The sequence below is a fragment of the Symphalangus syndactylus genome, chromosome 12 (assembly GCF_028878055.3).
Source record: "Symphalangus syndactylus isolate Jambi chromosome 12, NHGRI_mSymSyn1-v2.1_pri, whole genome shotgun sequence".
NCBI lineage: Eukaryota > Metazoa > Chordata > Mammalia > Primates > Hylobatidae > Symphalangus > Symphalangus syndactylus.
Window position 1 is genome coordinate 82,583,504 of NC_072441.2, and position 21,172 is coordinate 82,604,675.

At 49.3% G+C, this 21,172-nt stretch overlaps 2 protein-coding genes across 6 annotated transcripts in view; both read right to left on the bottom strand.

The window, feature by feature from the left end:
* TPM3 (tropomyosin 3) overlaps nucleotides 1-2,593 on the bottom strand; it is a 36,608-nt gene extending 34,015 nt beyond the window's left edge. For 3 of the 5 annotated variants that reach the window (XM_063626552.1, XM_063626553.1, XM_063626551.1), the window contains exons 1-2: nucleotides 2,394-2,593; nucleotides 1,668-1,793 (exon numbers count right to left, since the gene is read on the bottom strand). In XM_063626552.1, the coding sequence (XP_063482622.1) occupies nucleotides 1,668-1,793; nucleotides 2,394-2,510 (243 nt within the window). In that variant the 5' untranslated portion in view covers nucleotides 2,511-2,593. The remainder of the gene's footprint in view (nucleotides 1-1,667; nucleotides 1,794-2,393) is intronic. The other 2 variants (XM_063626550.1, XM_063626549.1) reach the window with 1 other exon arrangement.
* Nucleotides 2,594-10,993: 8,400 nt separating this feature from the next.
* Nucleotides 10,994-21,118, bottom strand: CFAP141 (cilia and flagella associated protein 141). The gene is given in 5 exon segments (XM_063626582.1): nucleotides 10,994-11,429; nucleotides 12,354-12,457; nucleotides 12,460-12,479; nucleotides 20,129-20,169; nucleotides 20,818-21,118. Coding segments are annotated over 5 exon segments (300 nt in total). The 5' UTR covers nucleotides 20,851-21,118; the 3' UTR covers nucleotides 10,994-11,327.
* Between the last annotated feature and the right edge of the window lie 54 nt (nucleotides 21,119-21,172).

A 21,172-nucleotide genomic window follows, 5' to 3' on the forward strand; every position in this document is an offset into this window, starting at 1 on the left:
GGGTGGCTTACACCAGTAATCCCAGCACTTTGGGAAGCCGAGGCAGGCGCATCACCTGAGGTCAGGAGTTCAAGACAAGCCTGACCAATAAATATGATGAAACCCTGTCTCTAGTAAAAATATGAAAATTAGTCAGCTGGGCATGGTGGCACGTGCCTGTAATCCCAGTTACTCAGGAGGCTGAGATAGGAGAATCACTTCAACCTGGGAGGCGGAGGTGGCAGTGAGCCGAGATAGTACCATTGCATTACAGCCTGGGCAACAAGAGTGAAACTCTGTCTCAAAAAAAAAAAAAAAAAGAAAAGGAAAGGAAAGAAACCTGATGGCAGAGAGACCAAATATGAGGATCTGAAAGCATTTATGAATGGTTCACTCTGTCTGTCCTTCTAGCTATTTTCCAAAACCAAATGTGATTTTATTTTATTTTATTGATTTATTTTTTGAGACGGAGTCTCTCTCTGTTGCCCAGGCTAGAGTGCAGTGGTACGATCTCAGCTCTGTACAACCTCCGCCTCCTGGGTTCAAGCGATTCTCCTGCCTCAGCCTCCTGAGTAGCTGGGATTACAGGCACCCGCCACCACACCTGGCTAATTTTTGTATTTTTAGTAGAGACAGGGTTTCACCATGTTGGCCAGGCTGGTCTCAAACTCTTGACCTCAGGTGATCCACCCACCTCGGCCTCCCAAAGTGCTGGGATTACAGGCGTGAGCCACCACGCCCAGCCCAAATATGGTTTTAAATATTACATGCTCCTTTTTTCCTATTAACTCAGATCACTGAGAAACTTGTTTCCACCAATACTGGGACATTTTTGTTGTTGTTGGTAAGATTCCTATGGTACTTTTCTTCTAAAAAACTTTTCAATCTACTCTCTCATTTATCTTTGCAGCAAACTTCAAGGTTGAAGATGAAGGAAAGTAGGTGATGATGGGATAATATGAGATGGAAAAGAGAATTTATTTTATTTTAGAATGGGAAAATTCAGCCCTAGACAAGCTGAGTAATTACTCACGGTCATAGAGTGAAGTCTGGTGGTGATACCTTTACCCCCTAAGATTCCTTCTTAGTTTCTATTATAGTCTGTCACTGTGGGGATCTCTCTGCTGCTCTAAGAGCAATGCTTCATATGGCATCTCCATGGCATAAAGGCAAATGCCCACATTGGCCAAGATAAATAAACCCATATATGGTCAGGGTCAGTGTGACCTCCATTTCCCATTGTGAAATACGAGCTGGTTTTGTTGGACAGTTGAGAGATGAGAGGTCCCCTATTAATACACATATCCACATGCCAAGACTTGGACATAAAAGCTAAGAATGTGGCATGGGGGAGGAGGTAGGATAAGTGACAGCATTCTGAACTTAGAGTCTCCTCTCTTTGTCCAGGTCCTGGGAAAGATAATTAAATTCCTGCACTGGTAATAGGAGATAAATGAGACTTTTACATGTATTTAAAAAAAAAACTTTTAACATGTTGGAGATGTCTTTAAGAAAGAATATACATGCCATTATGAGACTATACCAGCATGTGGTTATATGCAAAAATGTATGTGAGTATATATGTCTGTGTTCCATGAACCCACAAGTGTGTTTGGAATTTCATCATACATTAACACAAAGATCTATATGTGTAGATTAAACCCATCCTCCATCTCTCTAATACTCACATCAGCAGCCTTCTTTTCTGCCAGTTCCAGCTTCTCCTGGGCATCCTTCAAAGCTTCAGAATACTTGTCCAGCTCATCCTCTGTCCCTTTCAGCTTCTTCTGCATGGCTGCCAGCTCATCCTCCAGCTATAGGAGCCCAGAGAGTCACACACAAAAACACACAAACACAACAATGCAGGGTTGGACCCTGGGCTCTTGGAGCCCTGAGTGTAACCTCCATGTTACCATCCCTAGTGAGACACACTTTCTCCCCAGCCACTTCCAGCCCACTGCCTCAGGAGTTATGCTGTAGCTTGGCCTGTGACCCTGTAATATCTGATCCTAAGATGACCAAGCCATCCTGGGTTTTCATCCAAGACCCTTGGATGATAAATATCTAAAGTGTAGATGCCCGTGATGCTATTTGAGTGAAAAGAGATGCTCTTTCCCTCTAGAACTCTTACCTTTTCCTCTAGAAGTCAAGGGTTCTTCCAAAACATGGTCCATTTCTACTTAAATTCAGCAGACATACTGTGGCTCAGAAGAGGCCACTGACTTTCCCAAGGTCACAAAGGCAGTCTGAGACAGATATGTGAGATGTCCTCTGCTCCTCCAGTGAGGCTGGGGAGTCCATCCCACCCCCAAAAAGGAGGTGACACCAGTAGTTACTGTCTTTCCCATGAAAACTCCCTTCCATTTCACAGTCTTGTTCACTAGCAGATGAGAGAGACCAATGCCAGTGCCTACCTGTTTACTTCTTTCTTCTGCCTGCTTCTGCTCAGCTTCAGCTTGCTCTGCCCGATCCAGAGCATTCTCCTTGTCTAACTTCAGCATCTGCATCTTTTTCTTGATGGCCTCCATCATGAGCAGTGGCTGTTGGTAGGCTCACCTGTGAACACTGGAGAACTGGAGACTGGGGCAAGAAAGAAGGGACTGCTGCCTGAGTGACCAGGAGGTCCCCAGACTTGAGTCTTTATCTGTGCTCGTAGCTCCACCTTTTGTTCCTAATATGGTCTTTCCAGCTCCCTCCACCCCATATTGTTCTCCTGGGGGAACACAGGGTGAGACGCTTTGATGAACTGACATCACCAGCAAAAAAATATCTAGGAACAGCTGAGGCTGATTTTAGACAATGGAAAGTGGGGGAGGGAAGAGGTTCTCCCTGACCCTGAAACTTTCCACTCATTCTGGGCAGCTCTATGGATGTTTTAAAAGAGAAGGAAGAGGGGAGGGAAGAACATTGAAATAGAGAAGGGTACTTTGGCAATTCTAGGTTGGCAGTTTGCATCCAGAGGGTCCTGGTTGCCTTTCAGCTTCCCCTTTCACTCTCCCCCAGACTGTGTTGAATGCTGGTCAAACACCATTAGTTGAGTTTTAGCTTTTGATTCCTGGTATTCAAGGAGCTTGGGCAACAGGGAAGAGGGGAGGTCACTCATGATCCTTCACAATTCTCCCAGATCCCCAGATCAAATTGCTGTGCTATTTTGGGAGTCTCCGATTGGCAGGGAGACGTTTTTCCTCCAACCAAGAGCCACAAGAGTAGAGTAAGAGGGTAGAGTTGGAATCTCCAAGGCTATCCCAGAGCTTCAAGTGGGGTGGGGAGAGAAACAGGGGAGGGTCAGAACAATCCAGACAGGATCATGCCTTTTGTTTTCCCACAGTAATCTTAAAATAGAACTGTTGTACCCACACAGACCTTGGTCTGTGTGGCTCTCTCCTCTTCTTCCCTTTGTCTTCTCCCTTCTTAATTTTCCCCAACGCTGCCGCTCACCACATCATCATAATCATCATTATCAGCTCTATTCTTTCCAGTTTAGTTCCAGACCATGTTTATTCTTCCATTGGGAGCCTTGTTACTAACAGGTGGCAAGTATACCAGTCCACTGGCACCATACACCTGAAAATATGCCAGGGGAGAGGTGGGAACTGTTCAAGGTGACCAGGTATATTGGACAAATATAAATGGCTCTAGTTAGTCATTTATGTCAAGGATAGTGAGAGTTAATGCTAAGCCCCAGCAATGGGGGAACTGAGACACCTACCAGGCCAGTGGGTAGAGAAGAGCTGGAGTCCACTATTGAGAGCTTCCAGTCACTAGAGGTAGATAGGCAGATAGACCATCAGCTGACTCTCGACAGAGAGAGGAGAAACCAAGTCTCCTTTCCCTGGAGATTAGCCAGGGAAAGGGGTTAGGGAACAGGGAGAGGAAGGAGTGGAAAATGGGGGGTGGGGTGGGCAAGTGAATAAGGGGGGGAAAATACGAGGACAAGAAGAGATAAAGAAAAGAGATATGTCCCTTCTAGTATAAGGGGACAAGAAATAGAAAGATTCTATCCTCAAATTCCAACTCTCTCCCACTCCCACACCAGCCCTCTTAGGTTAAGATTGAAATCCACATAGGTTGCAGCTACTGGACTTTTGTGGGGGTCCTGGAGAGAAGAAGTTCAGTAAAAGAGACAGGAGCCCCAGAGATTGAAGTATGAAAGAGGGTGGTGCTGAATCACCTGCTGCTGTAAGAATGTTTGACATTTAGTTGGTTCCTAATTAAACAACCCAATATCAAACATATCACACAGAAGCAGGCAGGAGAGCTTTGGGGGTCATCTGCCTTCCTTCCAATTGCAAAGAAAGAATAGAGCAGTCACCAGGCACCAATCATGTCTAGGTGGAGAGCCATCTCCTTGAGGAAGGGTACTGGCCCCTGCTCTTCACCTCCCAAGACAGCCAGCTCTTGCTTATCGCCCTACGTGTCATCCCTGCCTCAGCTCCTCCTCTACCAGCTCCTGGCCTTTGCTGGATCACGTTGGCCTAAACCAGGAAGAATACCTGGCAGGGCTCCACATCCGGGCAACTATCGGTCCCTAGAGCTCCCACACAGAGCTTCTCACCCTGATGTCACGGCCCCAGTGCCCAGAGGATCAGCGGTGTCAGCAGCTCCTCATCAAAATTGCCACCTGCTCTCTTCAACGCCATTCCAGCTGCCCTGAGGCTTTCCGGGGTGGGGGCAGAGGACTTGTACATCCTGCTTTACCTTTCCAACAGAACTCCTAACCTTCCCAGATCACCCCCACAAGACTACTGAGGTCTGTTCAGGAGGCACCATCCTGCTCTTAAGTGCTGCAGATGCTTGGCTTCCCCTTCCTGCCAGCTTAACCATTCTCACCTTCTCCCCATGTCCTCCAGGCATCCTCCTTAAAGTCACCCTTGGATGTCCAGAACAGAAGAATAACTTGTCTCCCTGGCAGGCTCCATCATGGGCTCCAGAAGAGAAGACTTATAGTTCCCCACCTTGCCTGGCAGAATTGAAAGTAAGGCTTAAGATTGAGGGTAAGAGAGGAAACTTCTGCCAGGAAGCAGCCTGCAGTCCACAGGAGTCCTCTCCTCTTCTAGGGCTTTTTACCAGAACTCCAGGCTGCCTTCTCCAAGGGTCTTCCCTCACAGGGATCCAGCCAGATTCCCATATGGGGGATTTCTCTTTTGGAGAGAATCAGGTCTGTTGAATGTTATGTGGCAGGCAGATGCTTCTCTCCACTGTGGCAGAAAAGAGCCCAAGTTATAGCTGCATTGGAGGCTGGGGGGCTTGAGTGGAAGTGTGGGGGTGGGAGAAGGACACTCTGCTTCAGCCCCTAGGCCTGTTCCATGTGTCCTTGTTCCCATTCCAGACACCCACCCCAACCCCCAGCATATACCAACTCCACAGTGTCCTTGATCTAGATCGATAGCTTGTCCCAAGCCCCAGTCAATTCTTGTTGTGTGGCTCTTGCCTTTCAGGGGAAGACTAACAAATAGGCATATACAGGCCCCAAGGTAGGCATCTGTGATGTTGTCTTATGTCTTTGTTCCTTTTTGGCTCCTAAAGTGGATGTGTATGTTATTTGTACTTTCTTGCTCTCCCTTCTTACCCTTAACCCCTCAAGTTCTAGTTCCCTTCTCTGAGAAGCTTACCCACATTCAAAAATCAGAAGCTGGAGGAAGAGAGGCTGGGAAAGAGACTAGCAGGAATGAAAGGACTTTAATGTTTGGGGCACTAGAGGAACAGAGAGGCAGACTGGGAATAGCATGCAGGGGAGAAGCAGCTGTCTTGGAAGGAGAGTTTGTATGGCGTACCTAGGCAGAAACATCAGATGGCCTTTGATGAAAGCCGTTTAGCTCTCCTGGAAATATTTACTATGCAACCATTTCAAACAGGACTGAGCCCCTCTGAGCCAGAGGAGCTGGCAGAGGGAAGAGGGAAGAGGGCCTGAATGGGTATGATGGGGTGATGTTATGAGAGCAGACAGAATAGACAGAGAGGATCAGAAGAGATGGGCTCTGTAGGGGGCCAACCTGCCAATACTGGAGCCAGCCTGGCACTGACAAGCCCTGGGGGAAGAGGCCAAGGTCAGGGATCAAGGCAGGGGGATGGGGCATTCTGTGGGTTCAGATGAACAGAGGAAAGAAGAATAGAAAAATAGAAGGAGTTGGTGAGGGAGTCTGGTTGGAGGTAAGGGGAGCCCAGGTAATGGAAAGGAATGAAGGAAAAAAACTATCATAGGAGCAAGAAAACATCATTATGGGTTACCATTTATTGGACATTTTGTGCTACTTGCTGCTAAGTGCTTTATTTAATCCCCACAGCAACCCAGTGAATTAGGCATTATCTCCCGTTTTTCATACAGCATAAGAAACTGTAACCTGGAAAATTAAAATAATTGGCACAAGGCCACGCAGTCAGTGACAGAGCCAGCACTGAAACCCAGATCCATCCAGTGTTAAAGCCTGTTCTCCTAACGCCAAAATATACTGCCTGTGTAAAAGAAACAATAAGCGGCCTGGGAGATAAATATGGGGGAAGATTTAAAAAGTGAAAGTGCAGGCTGGGTGCAGTGGCTCAAGCCTGTAATCCCAGCACTTTGGGAGGCTGAGGCAGGCGGATCATGAGGTCAGGAGTTTGAGACCAGCCTGGCCAATATAGTGAAACCCTATCTCTACTAAAAATACAAAAAAAAATTAGCCAGGTGTGGTGGCAGGCGCCTGTAGTCCCAGCTACTTGGGAGGCTGAGGCAGGAGAATCGCTTGAACCCTGGAGGCAGAGGTTGCAGTGAGTCAAGATCGCGCCACTGCACTCCAGCCTGGGTGACAAGAGAGATTCTATCTAAAAAAAAAAAAAAAAAAAAGTGAAGGAGCAGCTGGCTATTTGGCTCATGCCTATAATCCTAGCACTTTGGGAGTCCAAGGCAGAGGACTGCTTAAGCCCAAGGGTTTGAGACCAGCCTGAGCAACATAGTGAGACCCCCATCTCTACAAAAAAAAAAAAAATAGCCAGATGTGGTGGCATGTGCCTGTGGTCCCAGCTGCTCAGGAGGCTGAGGAGGGGGTATTGCTTGAGCCCAGGAGATCGAAGCTGCAGTGAGCCATGATTGTACCACTGCACTCCAGCCTGGGCAATGGAGCGAGACTGTCTCAAAAAAATAAATAAATAAATAAAAAAGGCCGGGTGCAGTGGCTCATACCTGTAATCCCAGCACTCTGGGAGGCAGAGGTGAGCGGATCACAATGTCAGGGATTCAAGACCAGCCTGGCCAATATGGTGAAACCCCATCTCTACTAAAAATACAAAAATTCGCTGGGCGCGGTGGCTCACGCTTGTAATCCCAGCACTTTGGGAGGCCGAGGTGGGCGGATCACGAGGTCAGGAGATCGAGACCACAGTGAAACTCCGTCTCTACTAAAAATACAAAAAAAATTGGCCGGGCATGGTGGCGGGTGCCTGTAGTCCCAGCTACTCGGAGAGGCTGAGGCAGGAGAATGGTGTGAACCCGGGAGGCGGAGCTTGCAGTGAGCTGAGATTGCGCCACTGCACTCCAGCTTGGGCGACAGAGCGAGACTCTGTCTCAAAAAAAAAAAAAAAAATACAAAAATTAGCCGAGCGTGGTGGTGGGCACCTATAGTCCCAACTACCCAGGAGGCTGAGAGACAGGAGAATCGCTTGAACCCGGGAGGGGGAGGTTGCAGTGAGCCAAGATTGCACCACTGCACTCCAGCCAGGGTGACAGAACGAGACTCCGTCTCAAAAAAAAAAAAAAAACGAAGGTGAGATGAAGCTTCAGAAAATAGAGGGTAGGGGAGGACACAGGCAGACAGAAAGAATGGGCGACTTAGTCTCAGGTTCCTGGGTCAGATCCAGGTCACATGTTTTGTCTCCTATAAAACTTACACCATACTTGTCGTTACTTGTTCAGTGCCTGCCTCTCCAACTAGGCTGTGAATTCCATGTCATCTAGTGTGTAAGCACTCATGAGTAGTTATTGACTAAAGATAAGAGGGTTTGGGAAGCAGAGGTGATGGGAGTTGGGGGTTGAATATCGGATATGTAGCACAGACAGAGGAATGGGCATGGGTGGAGAATGATATTTGATTGGATAAGAGGGCTGGCCTAGAGGTCAGCAAGCAACCTCTGGAGGACCTGGGTCATAGAGAAATCTCCTGAGGGAGAACACGGAGGATACCTACTGTGTGCCAAGCACTAGGCTTGCTCTGTATTTGCTATATACATTATCTTATTTAATTCTTCAAATGATCCTATGAAATGGGTATTGTCCTAATTTTCAAAAGAGGAAATTTTTTTTTGTATTTTTTTAATTAATTTTTTTTGCACACAAAAACAATAAACATTTTCTAAAAATACATACAAACAAAAAGATGCGTATCAAACATATTAGGAAGGTTGCACATGGGAAGTCGGGGAATAGAAATGGGGGGTGGGAGTTAAAATAAATGAGAGAGGGACTTTATATGGATCAGTGATAATAACTCAATCCTCTATTTGACAAAGAAGAGGGAGAAGGAAGAGGAAGAAAAAGAAAGTGGGATAAAGGATCAGAAAGGGAGGAAAATAGAAAAAATTAGAGTATGACTCCAGGGTAGACCTGTTTTGTTGTCACTGAGTTGGTTGGTTGGTTTGTCTGTTGTATTCTTCATGTTTCGCCAAGTTGGCCAGACTGGTCTCGAACTCCTAGCCCGAAGTGATCAACCCGCCTCGCCCCCCAGAGTGCCGGGACCACAGGCGTGAGCCACCACGTCCAGCCCCCACATTGCTTCTGGCCTCCGTGGTAGACCTCCCAGACGGGGCGGCCAGGCAGAGACGCTCCTCACTTCTTCCCAGACGATAGGTGGCCGGGCAGAGGCGCTCCTCACTTCCCAGACGATGGGTGGCCGGGCAGAGGCGCTCCTCACTTCCCAGACGATAGGTGGCCGGGCAGAGGCGCTCCTCACTTCCCAGACGGGGCGGCCGGGCAGAGGCGCTCCTCACTTCCCAGACGGGGCGGCCGGGCAGAGGCGCTCCTCACTTCCCAGACGATGGGCGGCCGGGCAGAGGCGCTCCTCACTTCCCAGACGATGGGTGGCCGGGCAGAGGCTCTCCTCACTTCTTCCCGGACGGGGCGGCCGGGCAGAGGCGCTCCTCACTTCTTCCCGGACGGGGCGGCCGGGCAGAGGCGCTCCTCACTTCTTCCCGGACGGGGCGGCCGGGCAGAGGCGCTCCTCACTTCTTCCTGGACGGGGTGCCCGGGCAGAGGCGCTCCTCACTTCTTCCCGGACGGGGCGGCCGGGCAGAGGCGCTCCTCACTTCCCAGACGATGGGTGGCCAGGCAGAGGCGCTCCTCACTTCCCAGACGGGGCGGCCGGGCAGAGGCGCTCCTCACTTCCCAGACGATGGGTGGTCGGGCAGAGGCGCTGAGGAAATTTTTTTTTAATTAATTTTTTTTTTTTGAGATGGAGTCTTGCTCTGTCACCCGGGCTGGAGCACAATGGCATAATCTCGGCTCACTGCAACCTCCGCCTTCTGGGTTTAAGCAATTCCCCTGCCTCAGCCTCCCAAGTAGCTGGGATTACAGGGGCCTGCTACCACACCTGGCTAATTTTTGTATTTTTAGTAGAGCCAGGGTTTCACCACATTGGGCAGACTGGTCTTGAACTCCTGACCTCAGGTGATCCAACTGCCTCGGCCTCCCAAAGTGCTGGGATTATAGGCATGAGCCACCACGCCTGGCCCAGAAGAGGAAATTGAGGCCAGTTAAGCTAAATCACTTCCATATGATGACACAAGAATTAAAGAGGTGAAGCCAGAATTTGAACCCACACCTGACTTCAAAGCCTGTGCTCTTATTTTTATACTCTACTGCCTCTTTATCAGTGGGATGTGTACGGGCAGAGGAAGAAGCTCTGACAGCTAGAAGAAAAATGGGGGATTCAGTAGGAGACTGAAGGATGGAGACAGACTTGGGTTGGAGGGAAGGGTATGAGTTTTGCAGTGGAGACAAAGGCACATAGAGTTGAGGTCAGGAAAATATCATGTGGACAGGATGAGTGACCATTGAGGATGCCAACGGCAAGGTGAGAGCACAGGGCAAAGTAATGTACAATGGCATTTACATCAGGGAGCGATGGTGTGTTCAGAGAGTGTATTCAGGGACTCATGGTGTATTCCTACAGCTGTCACTGGCTGTGAAATGGGGGTCTCTCTGGCTTGGGATGTCATTCACATGTAAAGTGGACCCTTTTTATTTTTGAGACGGAGTCTTGCTGTCACCCAGGCTAGAGTGCAATGACATGATCTCAGCACACTGCAATCTCCGTCTCCTGGGTTCAAGCAATTCTCCTGCTTCAGCCTCCTGAGTAGCTGGGATTACAAGTGCCTGCCACCATGCCGGGCTAATTTTTTGTATTTTTAGTAGAGATGGGGTTTCACCATTTTGGCCATGGTTGGCCAGGCTGGTCTTGAACTCCTGACCTCGGGTGATCCACCCGTCTCAGCCTCCCAAAGTGCTGGGATTACAGGTGTGAGCCACCTCGCCCAGCCTGTAAAGTGGACCCTTTTAAGTAAAGTTGTCTATGGCCTTCATATGATGCACGTGGTCAATCAGTACTTTTCAGTATTTTTCAGAATTTTGAGTGCCTTTATTTTGACTGCTCTTTCCAGCCCCCTACAAATCCTACCACTCCTTATTTCCTTACAACTGTAACATTACCTGCCTGACCCCTGGAGACATTTAAGTTTGGAATCCTCTCTCTTGGCATAGATGGGAATTCAGGCCCAGTGGAAAGAGACTTGTTCAAAGTTTCACAATAACTAGCTGACTCAAAACCCAAAATGCAGGCCTCCTCACTCAAGCACTACGGTGTCTGTAGATTAATAGCCACATTCAGGGCAATTTGTCCAAATATAAATAAAAGATAAGTGAAAGTGATATCTGAGAGGTGGCGAGTGAAATCCAGGAAGTTAAGATTACAGTAGCTGAAAAATAAGCACTTTTGAAACAAATCAAGATTTAAACCTGAAAGAATGAGCCCAGTGGTCTAAGTTTGAGCCTTTAAGAAGTAACTTTATTTGTTATAGCAAATCAGGATTCTCAACTCACATTGTCCACCCCTCCCCACCCTGCCGCCTTATGTCAACACAGTAAATCCCACTATGACCACAAGGCGTCACTCTTGTTGTTACTGTTGTTTCATAGATTGTTTCCCAAATAGCGGCAAACGATTAACAAGAGAGTGGAGAAGTGAGAGTGGGAGCGCTGTCTTAAGTCCCTGGCAGATAGCAAGATCTCGTATGTTTTGGGAAGGAGGTTCAAGGTGGTAGAGGCTCTAGAAGGCTAGGTTAGCAGGCATGTTGAGAATGGAAGAACAGTGTTTTGGATGCCATCAGAATCTCTCTACATAAAAAGCTTTGCCCATCTGATTTAGTTCCTGCTGGTACTGCTGATGCTCCTTTTCAAACAGCTGGTGCAGGGCAGCTTGACGGACCTGGTGGAAAGGGCAGAATACAGTGTGTTGTTTGCCTCTGTTTACCACCCTTTCTTATTCTTTCTTCCTAGTTGCTTTCCCATTATTTGTGTTCTCTTGGAGCTGGACTTAGCTGTGACATAAAGCTGGGTGGTAGCAGAGAGGCTGAACCAGTGGAGGGAAGCCTATCCAATTTTTTTCTCCACAGGCAAAGCCCTATGTTCAGCAAATATTTGCTGAGAACAGACCATGAAACAGGAACTCTACTAAGTAACTGGGATACAAAGATGGTTACATGACATCAAGTGGGGACCCCGGGAGAGAGAGAGGTACTGAGAGGCAAGTGCTACGCACTAAGAGGCAGTTTTTTGTTTTTTTTTTTTTGAGACCAAGTCTTACTCTGTAGCCCAGGCTGGAGTGCAGTTGCACAATCTCAGCTCACTGCAACCTCTGCCTCGGTTCAAGCAATTCTTGTGCCTCGGCCTCCCAAGTAGCTGGGATTATAGGCATGTGCCACCATGCCCGGCCAATTTTTGTTTTTAGTAGAGATGTGGTTTTGGCATGTTGGTCAAGCTGGTCTCGAACTCCTGGGCTCAAGCGATCTGCCCGTCTTGGTCCCCCAAAGTGCTGGGATTACAGGCCTGAGCCACCACACCCGATCTAAGAGGCAGTTTTGAGTCTCACCAAGATGAAAGGAGCAGGAACTAGAGTATACTTTGGGACTTTAACATGTGCCTGCCGCCTGTAAGGTGGATGCAAAGAATCACTTAATGAAAAAGAGTTTTGGCAATGGAGTTAGAGTTGTGTTGCTCTGGCGTAATGCTGAAAACCTAGAGGCAAACAAGATAAATGTGCAATGACATGCACTAAGAGCTTGGAAAACTCAGTGGGCAAAGGCACAGAGCAGTAGTGAATGAGACTTCAGGTTGCCCTGCTAGAACTCACCATTAGTAGTTGCTTTTTGGCCAGTGCCAATTCCTGTACCATGGTGTCCTGCATCCTTAGGGTGGCATATGGGTTTCTTCTCTGGCCCAATGTCATTTGCCACAGTGAGTATGTGAATTTCGCCACCTGCTCCAGGTACAGAGGTGGGGGTTGAATGGGTGGGTTAGAGATAGGAGTAGAGACAAAAACCCCATAGAGTGAGGCTGTTTCTTTTTTCTTTTTCTTTTCTTTTCTTTTTTTTTTTTTTGAGACAGAGTTTCACTCTTGTTGCCCAGGCTGGTGTACAGTGGCGCAATCTTGGCTCACTGCAATCTCTGCCTCCCAGGTTCAAGCGATTCTCCTGCCTCAGCTTCCCAAGTAGCTGGGATTACAGGCACCTGGCACCATGCCCAGCTAATTTTTTGTATCTTTAGTAGAGATAGGGTTTCACCATGTTTGTCAGGCTGGTCTCGAACTCCTGACCTCAGGTGATCCACCTGCCTCGGCTTCCCAGAGTGCTGGGATTACAGGTGTGAGCCACCGCGCCTGGCCCAAGACTGTTTCTTCACCTGGAACCTCTGCCCCACTGTTAGAAGACTGTAAAATCCTTAAAAGGGTAATTTAGAACCTAGTATGTATTAAGTACATAATATCATTTAATCATTTCAATAACTATGTGGCATAGGTGTTATTTTATTTATGTATTTATTTATTTATTTATTTATTTATTTTGAGACAGAGTTTTGCTCTTGTTGCCCAGGCTGGAGTGCAATGGCGCGATCTCGGCTCACTGCAACCTCCACCACCCGGGTTCAAGCGATTTTTCTGCCTCAGCCTCTTGAGTAGCTGGGATTACAGGCATGCGCCACCACGCCAGGCCCATAGGCATTAATTTTTACATAATACAGATAAGGAAACTAAAAGTTGTGAGATGCCCAAGGTCACTTAATGGCAGACCTGGGACTCAAATCCAACTTCTTTTTTTTTTTTTTTTTTTTAATTAATTTTTTTTGCATACAAAAACAATAAACATTTTCTAAAAATACATACAAACAAAAAGATGCGTATCAAACATATTAGGAAGGTTGCACATGGGAAGTCGGGGAATAGAAATGGGGGGTGGGAGTTAAAATAAATGAGAGAGGGACTTTATATGGATCAGTGATAATAACTCAATCCTCTATTTGACAAAGAAGAGGGAGAAGGAAGAGGAAGAAAAAGAAAGTGGGATAAAGGATCAGAAAGGGAGGAAAATAGAAAAAATTAGAGTATGACTCCAGGGTAGACCTGTTTTGTTGTCACTGAGTTGGTTGGTTGGTTTGTCTGTTGTATTCTTCATGTTTCGCCAAGTTGGCCAGACTGGTCTCGAACTCCTAGCCCGAAGTGATCAACCCGCCTCGCCCCCCAGAGTGCCGGGACCACAGGCGTGAGCCACCACGTCCAGCCCCCACATTGCTTCTGGCCTCCGTGGCAGACCTCCCAGACGGAGCGGCCAGGCAGAGGAGCTCCTCACTTCTACCCAGACACGGGGCGGCCGGGCAGAGGAGCTCCTCACTTCCCAGACGGGGCGGCCAGGCAGAGACGCTCCTCACTTCTTCCCAGACGATAGATGGCCGGGCAGAGGCGCTCCTCACTTCCCAGACGATGGGTGGCCGGGCAGAGGCGCTCCTCACTTCCCAGACGATGGGTGGCCGGGGAGAGGCGCTCCTCACTTCCCAGACGATGGGTGGCCGGGCAGAGGCGCTCCTCACCTCCCAGACGATGGGTGGCCGGGCAGAGGCGCTCCTCACTTCCCAGACGGTGGGTGGCCGGGCAGAGGCGCTCCTCACTTCCCAGACGGTGGGTGGCCGGGCAGAGGCGCTCCTCACTTCCCAGACGATGGGTGGCCGGGCAGAGGCGCTCCTCACCTCCCAGATGGGGCGGCCAGGCAGAGGCGCTCCTCACTTCTTCCCGGACGGGGCGGCCGGGCAGAGGCGCTCCTCACTTCTTCCCGGACGGGGAGCCCGGGCAGAGGCGCTCCTCATTTCTTCCCGGACGGGGCGGCCGGGCAGAGGCGCTCCTCACTTCCCAGACGGGGCGGCCGGGCAGAGGCGCTGCTCACTTCCCAGACGATGGGTGGCCGGGCAGAGGCACTCCTCACTTCCCAGACGGGGCGGCCGGGCAGAGGCGCTCCTCACTTCCCAGACGGGGCGGCCGGGCAGAGGCGCTCCTCACTTCCCAGACGGTGGGTGGCCGGGCAGAGGCGCTCCTCACTTCCCAGACGATGGGTGGCCGGGCAGAGGCGCTCCTCACCTCCCAGATGGGGTGGCCGGGCAGAGGCGCTCCTCACTTCTTCCCGGATGGGGCGCCCGGGCAGAGGCGCTCCTCATTTCTTCCCGGACGGGGCGGCCGGGCAGAGGCGCTCCTCACTTCCCAGACGGGGCGGCCGGGCAGAGGCGCTCGTCACTTCTTCCCGGACGGGACGGCCGGGCAGAGGCGCTCCTCACTTCTTCCCGGACGGGGCGGCCGGGCAGAGGCGCTCCTCACTTCTTCCCGGACGGGGCGGCCGGGCAGAGGCGCTCCTCACTTCTTCCCGGACGGGGTGGCCGGGCAGAGGCGCTCCTCACTTCCCAGACGGGGCGGCCGGGCAGAGGCGCTCCCCACCTCCCAGATGGGGCGGCGGCCGGGCAGGGGCTGCAATCCCAGCACCCTGGCAGGCCAAGGCAGGCGGCTGGGGGGCAGAGGCTGCTGCGAGGCCAGACCACGCCACCGCACTCCAGCCCGGGCAACACCGAGCACTGGGTGAGCGAGACTCCGTCTGCAGTCCCAGTACCTCGGGGAGGCTGAGGCGGGCAGAGCACTCGGCGTCAGGAGCTGGCGACCAGCGTGGCCAAGATGGCGAACGCGTGCCTGCAGCGAAAGGAGAAAAGGCAGGCAGCGGTCGCGGGCGCCGGCAGTCCCAGGCAGTCCGCGGCGCAGGCAGCAGCAAGCCGAGTAGATTGTAGCCTGGGCCAGAGAGGAAAGAAAGAAGGAAAGAAAAGAAAGAAAGAAAGAAAGAAAGGAAGGAAGGAAGGAAGGAAGGAAGAAAGGAAGGAAGGAAGGAAGGAAAGAAGGAAAGAAAGAAGGAAAGAAGGAAAGAAAGAAGGAAAGAAAGAAGAAAGAAGGAAAGAAGGAAAGAAGGAAAGGAAGGAAAGAAGGAAAGGAAGGAAAGAAGGAAAGGAAAGAAAGAAGGAAAGGAAGGAAGGAAGGAAGGAAGGAAGGAAGGAAGGCAGGCAGGCAGGCAGGCAGGCAGGCAGGCTGGCTTCATTTTTTTTTTTTTTTTTTAGACAGAGTCTCACTCTGTCACCCAGGCTGGAGTGCAGTGAGGCAATCTTGGCTCACTGCAGTCTCCAACTCCAGGGTTCAAGTGATCTTCCTGCCTCAGCCTCCTGAGTCGCTGGGACTACAGGTATGTGCCACCACACCTGGCTAATTTTTGTATTTTTAGTAGAGACGAGGTTTCACCGTGTTGGCCACGCTGGTGTTGAACTCCTGACCACAGGTAATCCGCCTGACTCAGCATCCCAAAGTGCTGGGATTACAGGTATGAGCCACTGCACCTGGCCCCAAATCCAATTTCTCTAAAGCTAATATCCCTTCCATCATACTAGTGATTCTCAGCCCTGGCTAGACTGGAATCTTCATTGAAGTTTTAATTTTTTTTTTTTTTAAGAAATAGTCTCGCTCAGTCGCCCAGGCCAGAGTGCAATGGCGTGATCTTGGCTCACTGCAACCTCTGCCTCCCAGGTTCAAGCAATTCTCATGCCTCATCCTCCTGAGTAGGTGGGATTACAGGTGCCTGCCACCACGCCCAGGTAATTTTTTTTTTTGGAGACAGAGTCTCGCTCTGTCAGCCAGGCTGGAGTGCAGTGGCGCAATCTCGGTTCATTACAGCCTCTGTCTCTCGGGATCAAGCAATTCTCCTGCCTCAGACTCCTGAGTAGCTGGGATTATGGGTGCATGCCACCACACCCAGCTAATTTTTGTATTTTTAGTAGAGACAGAGTTTCACCATGTTGGCCAGGCTGGTCTTGAACCCCTGACCTCATGTAATCCACCTGTCTCAGTCTCCCAAAGTGATAGGATTACAGGTGTGAGTCACCACGCCTGGCTGCTAATTTTAAAATTTTTAGTAGAGATGGGGTTTTGCCATGTTGGCCAGGCTAGTCTCGAACTCCTGACCTCAAGTGATCAGCCTGCCTCAGCCTCCCAAAGTGCTGGGATTACAGGAGTGAGCCACCATGAAAGGCCAGTTTTAAGTTTTTTTAATATATAGAAGGAATATAAATATACATCATGCATGTACATATGTGTATATATCTACTGTTCGCATTTTAAAAAAATCAAAAGTACATTTTCCACATGTTGAAAAAATTGAATCCACACAGAAATACATTAAGTGAGGCTGGCCGCGGTGACTCACGCCTGTAATCCCAGCACTTTGGGAGGCCGAGGTGGGCGGATCACGAGGTCAGGAGATCGAGACCATCCTCACTAACACGGTGAAAACCCGTCTCTACCAAAAATATAAAAAAATTAGCCAGGCGCAGTGGCGGGTGCCTGTAGTCCCAGCTACTCGGGAGGCTGAGGCAGGAGAATGGTGTGAACCCAGGAGGCGGAGCTTGCAGTGAGCCGAGATCGTGCCACTGCACTCCAGCCTGGGCGACAGAGCAAGACTCCGTCTCAAAAAAAAAAAAAAAAAGAGAAAAAAAAAGAGAAAAAAAAAAGAAAAAAAAGAAAAAAGGCCGGGTGCGGTGGCTCACGCCTGTAATCCCAGCACTTCGGGAGGCCGAGGTGGGAGGATCACGAGGTCAGAAGATTGAGACCATCCTGGCTAACACGGTGAAACCCCGTCTCTACTAAAAATACAAAAAATTAGCCGGGCAAGGTGGCTGGCGCCTGTAGTCCCAGCTACTCGGGAGGCTGAGGCAGGAGAATGGCGTGAACCCTGGGGGCGGAGCCTGCAGTGAGCCGAGATCGCGCCACTGCACTCCAGCCTGGGTGACAGCGAGACTCCGTCTCAAAAAAAAAAAAGAAAAAAAGAAATACATTAAGTGAAAAGTAAAGTTTCTGGGTGCAATGGCTCACACCTGTAATCCCAGCACTTTGGGAGGCTGAAGCGGGCGGATCACTTGAGGCCAGGAGTTCAAGACCAGTCTGGCCAACGTGGTGAAACCCCATCTCTACTAAAAATACAAAAGCTAGCCGAGCGTGGTGCCACACACCTGTAATCCCAGCTCCCCAGGAGGCTGAGGCATGAGAATCGCTTGAACCCAGGAGGTGGAGGTTGCAGTGAGCCGAGATCGCACCACTGCACTCTAGCCTGGGTGGTGGAGTAAGACTCTGTCTTAGAGAGACTCTGCCTCAAAAAAAAAAAAAAAAAAGTTGTTATCTCTGACTGGGCAAATATATATATACTTTGTTGGGAATGACTGTAGTTTTTACTTTTTTTTTTTCTGAGTCAGAGTCTTGCTCTGTCGCCCAGGCTGGAGTGCAGTGGCGCGATCTCCGGTCACTGCAACCTCTGTCTCCCAGGTTCAAGCAATTCTTCTGCCTCAGCCTCCAGGGTAGCTGGGATTACAGGTGTGTGCCACCACGCCCAGCTAACTTTTGCATATATATTTTTTTGAGACAGGGTCTTATTCTGTTGCCTAGGCTGGAGTGCAGTGTGTGATTATGGCTCACTACAATGTCAACCTCTTAGGCTCAAGCAATCCTTCTACCTCAGCCGTCTAAAGAGCTGGGACAACAGGTGTGTGTGCCTGGCTAATTTTTATTTTTTTATAGAGACGGAGTCTCACTATGTTACCCAGGCTGGTCTCAAACTCCTGGGCTCAAGTGATCCTCTGCCTTGGTCTCCCAAAGTGCTGGCATTACAAGTATGAGCCACCACACTCAGCTACTTGTGAATGTTTTCAGAAAATGTTTCTATCATAAACTGGGAAGTACATCTTTTTTAAAAAACATGTAATCAGGCCGGGTGTGGTGGCTTACGCCTATAATTTCAGCACTTTGGGAGGCCGAGGCGGGCAGATTACTTGAGGTCAGGGGTTCGAGAACAGCCTGGCCAACATGGCGAAACCCCATGGTGAAACCCCAACTCTACTGAAAATACAAAAATTAGCCAGGTGTGGTGGCGGGCGCCTGTAATCCCAACTACTCGGGAGGCTGGGGCAGGAGAATCACTTAGACCCGGGAGGCGGAGGTTGCAGCGAGCTGAGATTGTGCTACTGCACTCCAGCATGGGCAACAAGAGCGAAACTCCATCTCAAAAAATAAATAAATAAATAAATAGCAATAGTCATGAACATTCTTGGGTATGTACCTTCTAGTGCTTTTCCAAGTATGTATATTTAAGATAAATTCCTATTTTTTGCCAGTTCAACGGACATGCAAATTTAAATTTTGATAGATTTTATCAAACTGCCTTTGTACAAACATGGCTGTATCAACCTAGACTCTTATTAAAATCATATGTGTTCTTGTTTCTTCACATCCTTGCTAGCTCTGGATATGACCCATGAAACCTTAAAAAAAGGCTTCTCCTATCCCATTTCAGAGCACTTTAATCAGAATCTCCTAGGGTTAAGAACTAGGCATCAATGTTTATTTATTTAAATTAAGTTTTTTGGTAGAGATGGGGATCTTGCCATGTTGCCCAGGCTGGTCTCAAACTCCTGAGCTCAAGCAATCCACCTGCCTTGGCCTCCCAAAGTGCTGGGATTACAGGCATAAGCCAATGTGCCCAGCCCATTTTGTTTTGTTTTGAGACAGGGTTTTCCTCTCTCACCCAGGCAGGAATGCAGTGGTGGCATCACTTGACCTGGGCTCAATTGATCCTCCTGCTTCAGTCTCCTGAGTGGCTGAGACTACAGGCATGCACCACCACACCTGGCTAATTTTAATTTTTTTGGTAGAGACAGGGTTTTCCTATGTTGCCCAGGCTGGTCTCGAGCTCCTGGGCTCAAGCAATCCCCCTGCCTCGGCCTCCCAAAGTGCTGGGATTATAGGTGTGAACCACCATGCCAGGCTTGCATCAGTGTTTTGTTTTTTTGTTTTTTTTTTGTAGAGATGGAGTCTTGCTCTGTCACCCAGGCTGGAGTGCTGGAGTGCAGTGGTGCGATCTCGGCTCACTGCACCCTCCGCCTCCTAAGTTCAAGCAATTCTCCTGCCTCAGCCTCCCGAGTAGCTGGGACTACAGGCACACACCGCCATGCCTGGCTAATTTCTTTTGTATTTTAGTAGAGACAGGGTTTCACCATGTTGCCCAGGCTGGTCTTTAACTCCTGAGCTCAGGCAATCCTCCCCCCTCGGCCTCCCAAAGTGCTAGGATTACAGGCGTGAGCCACCGCGCTCGGCTGCATCAGTTTTTTCAAAAGCTCATCAGAGTGAAAAGGATACGTAGCCCAGTCTTGTGAATCTTCTCATTCACTGGTTCAACAAATACTGCACTACCAACCACATAATTAGTACAAAGCCAGGCAACAAATACTTGAATTCCTGATAAAAAAAAGAAAATAAAAACATGCTTCAATTTTTCTCCAGAGAATGAGAGGCAGGGGACAATAAAAACCAATCTATATCACCTAACCTAGTGGGCACTAAGAGGCTGATCTCACTTGCTTTGAGGACAAGGCTGCTTCTCACCCCTTCCGCATCTATTTTCCTTCTTGATGAGCCCCTAAAGAGATGCAGCAGAGTTGGGAGGTGGCTCAGGGAAGACAGCAGAGTGGAAAGGTCAAGCTGAAAGGTAAAGGGAGGGGACAGAAGCAGATTACCTGTCGACCGTCTTTTTAAGTCCCATGGCCCTTTGAAAACTCTGCAAGAAAAGGTAGTTCTGTTGATCTGCCTCAGTCTCAGTCTCCAGAACCTCTATTCTAATGAGAGACATAGACCTTTTTTTTTTTTTTTGAGACAGAGTTTTGCTCTTGTTGCCCAGGCCAGAGTGTAGTGGCGCAATCTCGGCTCACTGCAATCTCCGTCTCCCGGGTTCAAGCGATTCTCCTGCCTCAGCCTCCGAGTAGCTGAGATTACAGGAATGCACCACCACCACGCTGGGCTAATTTTGTATTTTTAGTAGAGACAGGGTTTCTCCACGTTGGTCAGGCTGGTCTCGAACTCCTGACCTCAGGTGATCCGCCCACCTCAGCCTCCCAAAGTGGTGGGATTACAGGGGTGAGTCATCACGCCCAGCCACATAGACCTTTTTGAGAAAGCAATTTCCTAGGGGGAAATAGGAAGAGGAGAGCTCTACTTTCAGAATGGATCAAAGAAAACACACAGGGGTTGGATGGAACACATATTTGAATACCTACTACGTACTAGACACAGCCTCCCACTCCTGTTACTAACTACATTATATCCTTGTTACATCAAAAGCCTTTCCCAGTAAAAGATGCACTTATAGTAAATTGATCTGGAAACTTCATCAAACTTCAACCCAGCCCCTCCTTCCAACTCTGCATACCTCTTCTACTTTTGTCAACTTTTCCACAGACATGTCTATAGATTTGCTTGATACAGTCTGAGGAGACTGACAGGCTCTTCTTTCTGTTTAGTTCAGTAACCAAGGTTTCAGTAGTCATAGTAACATTTACGCCTCCAACAATAACCCTGGGCCTAGGAGTTGATTGGCCACCTGGCTTGTTGCCCCAGAAACCTTGAGAGAATCCTTGTTCTGCAGCCTTCTGTTGGTGACATAAGCATCTATGAGCAAGGGCCACAGTCCTGATTTTAGGATTTCTTGTGCTAGGGTCCCAAGGAGTATCTGTATGGTCGTAGGTCCAGGCTATGCACACAGTCCCACCAATTCTCTGGAGGCA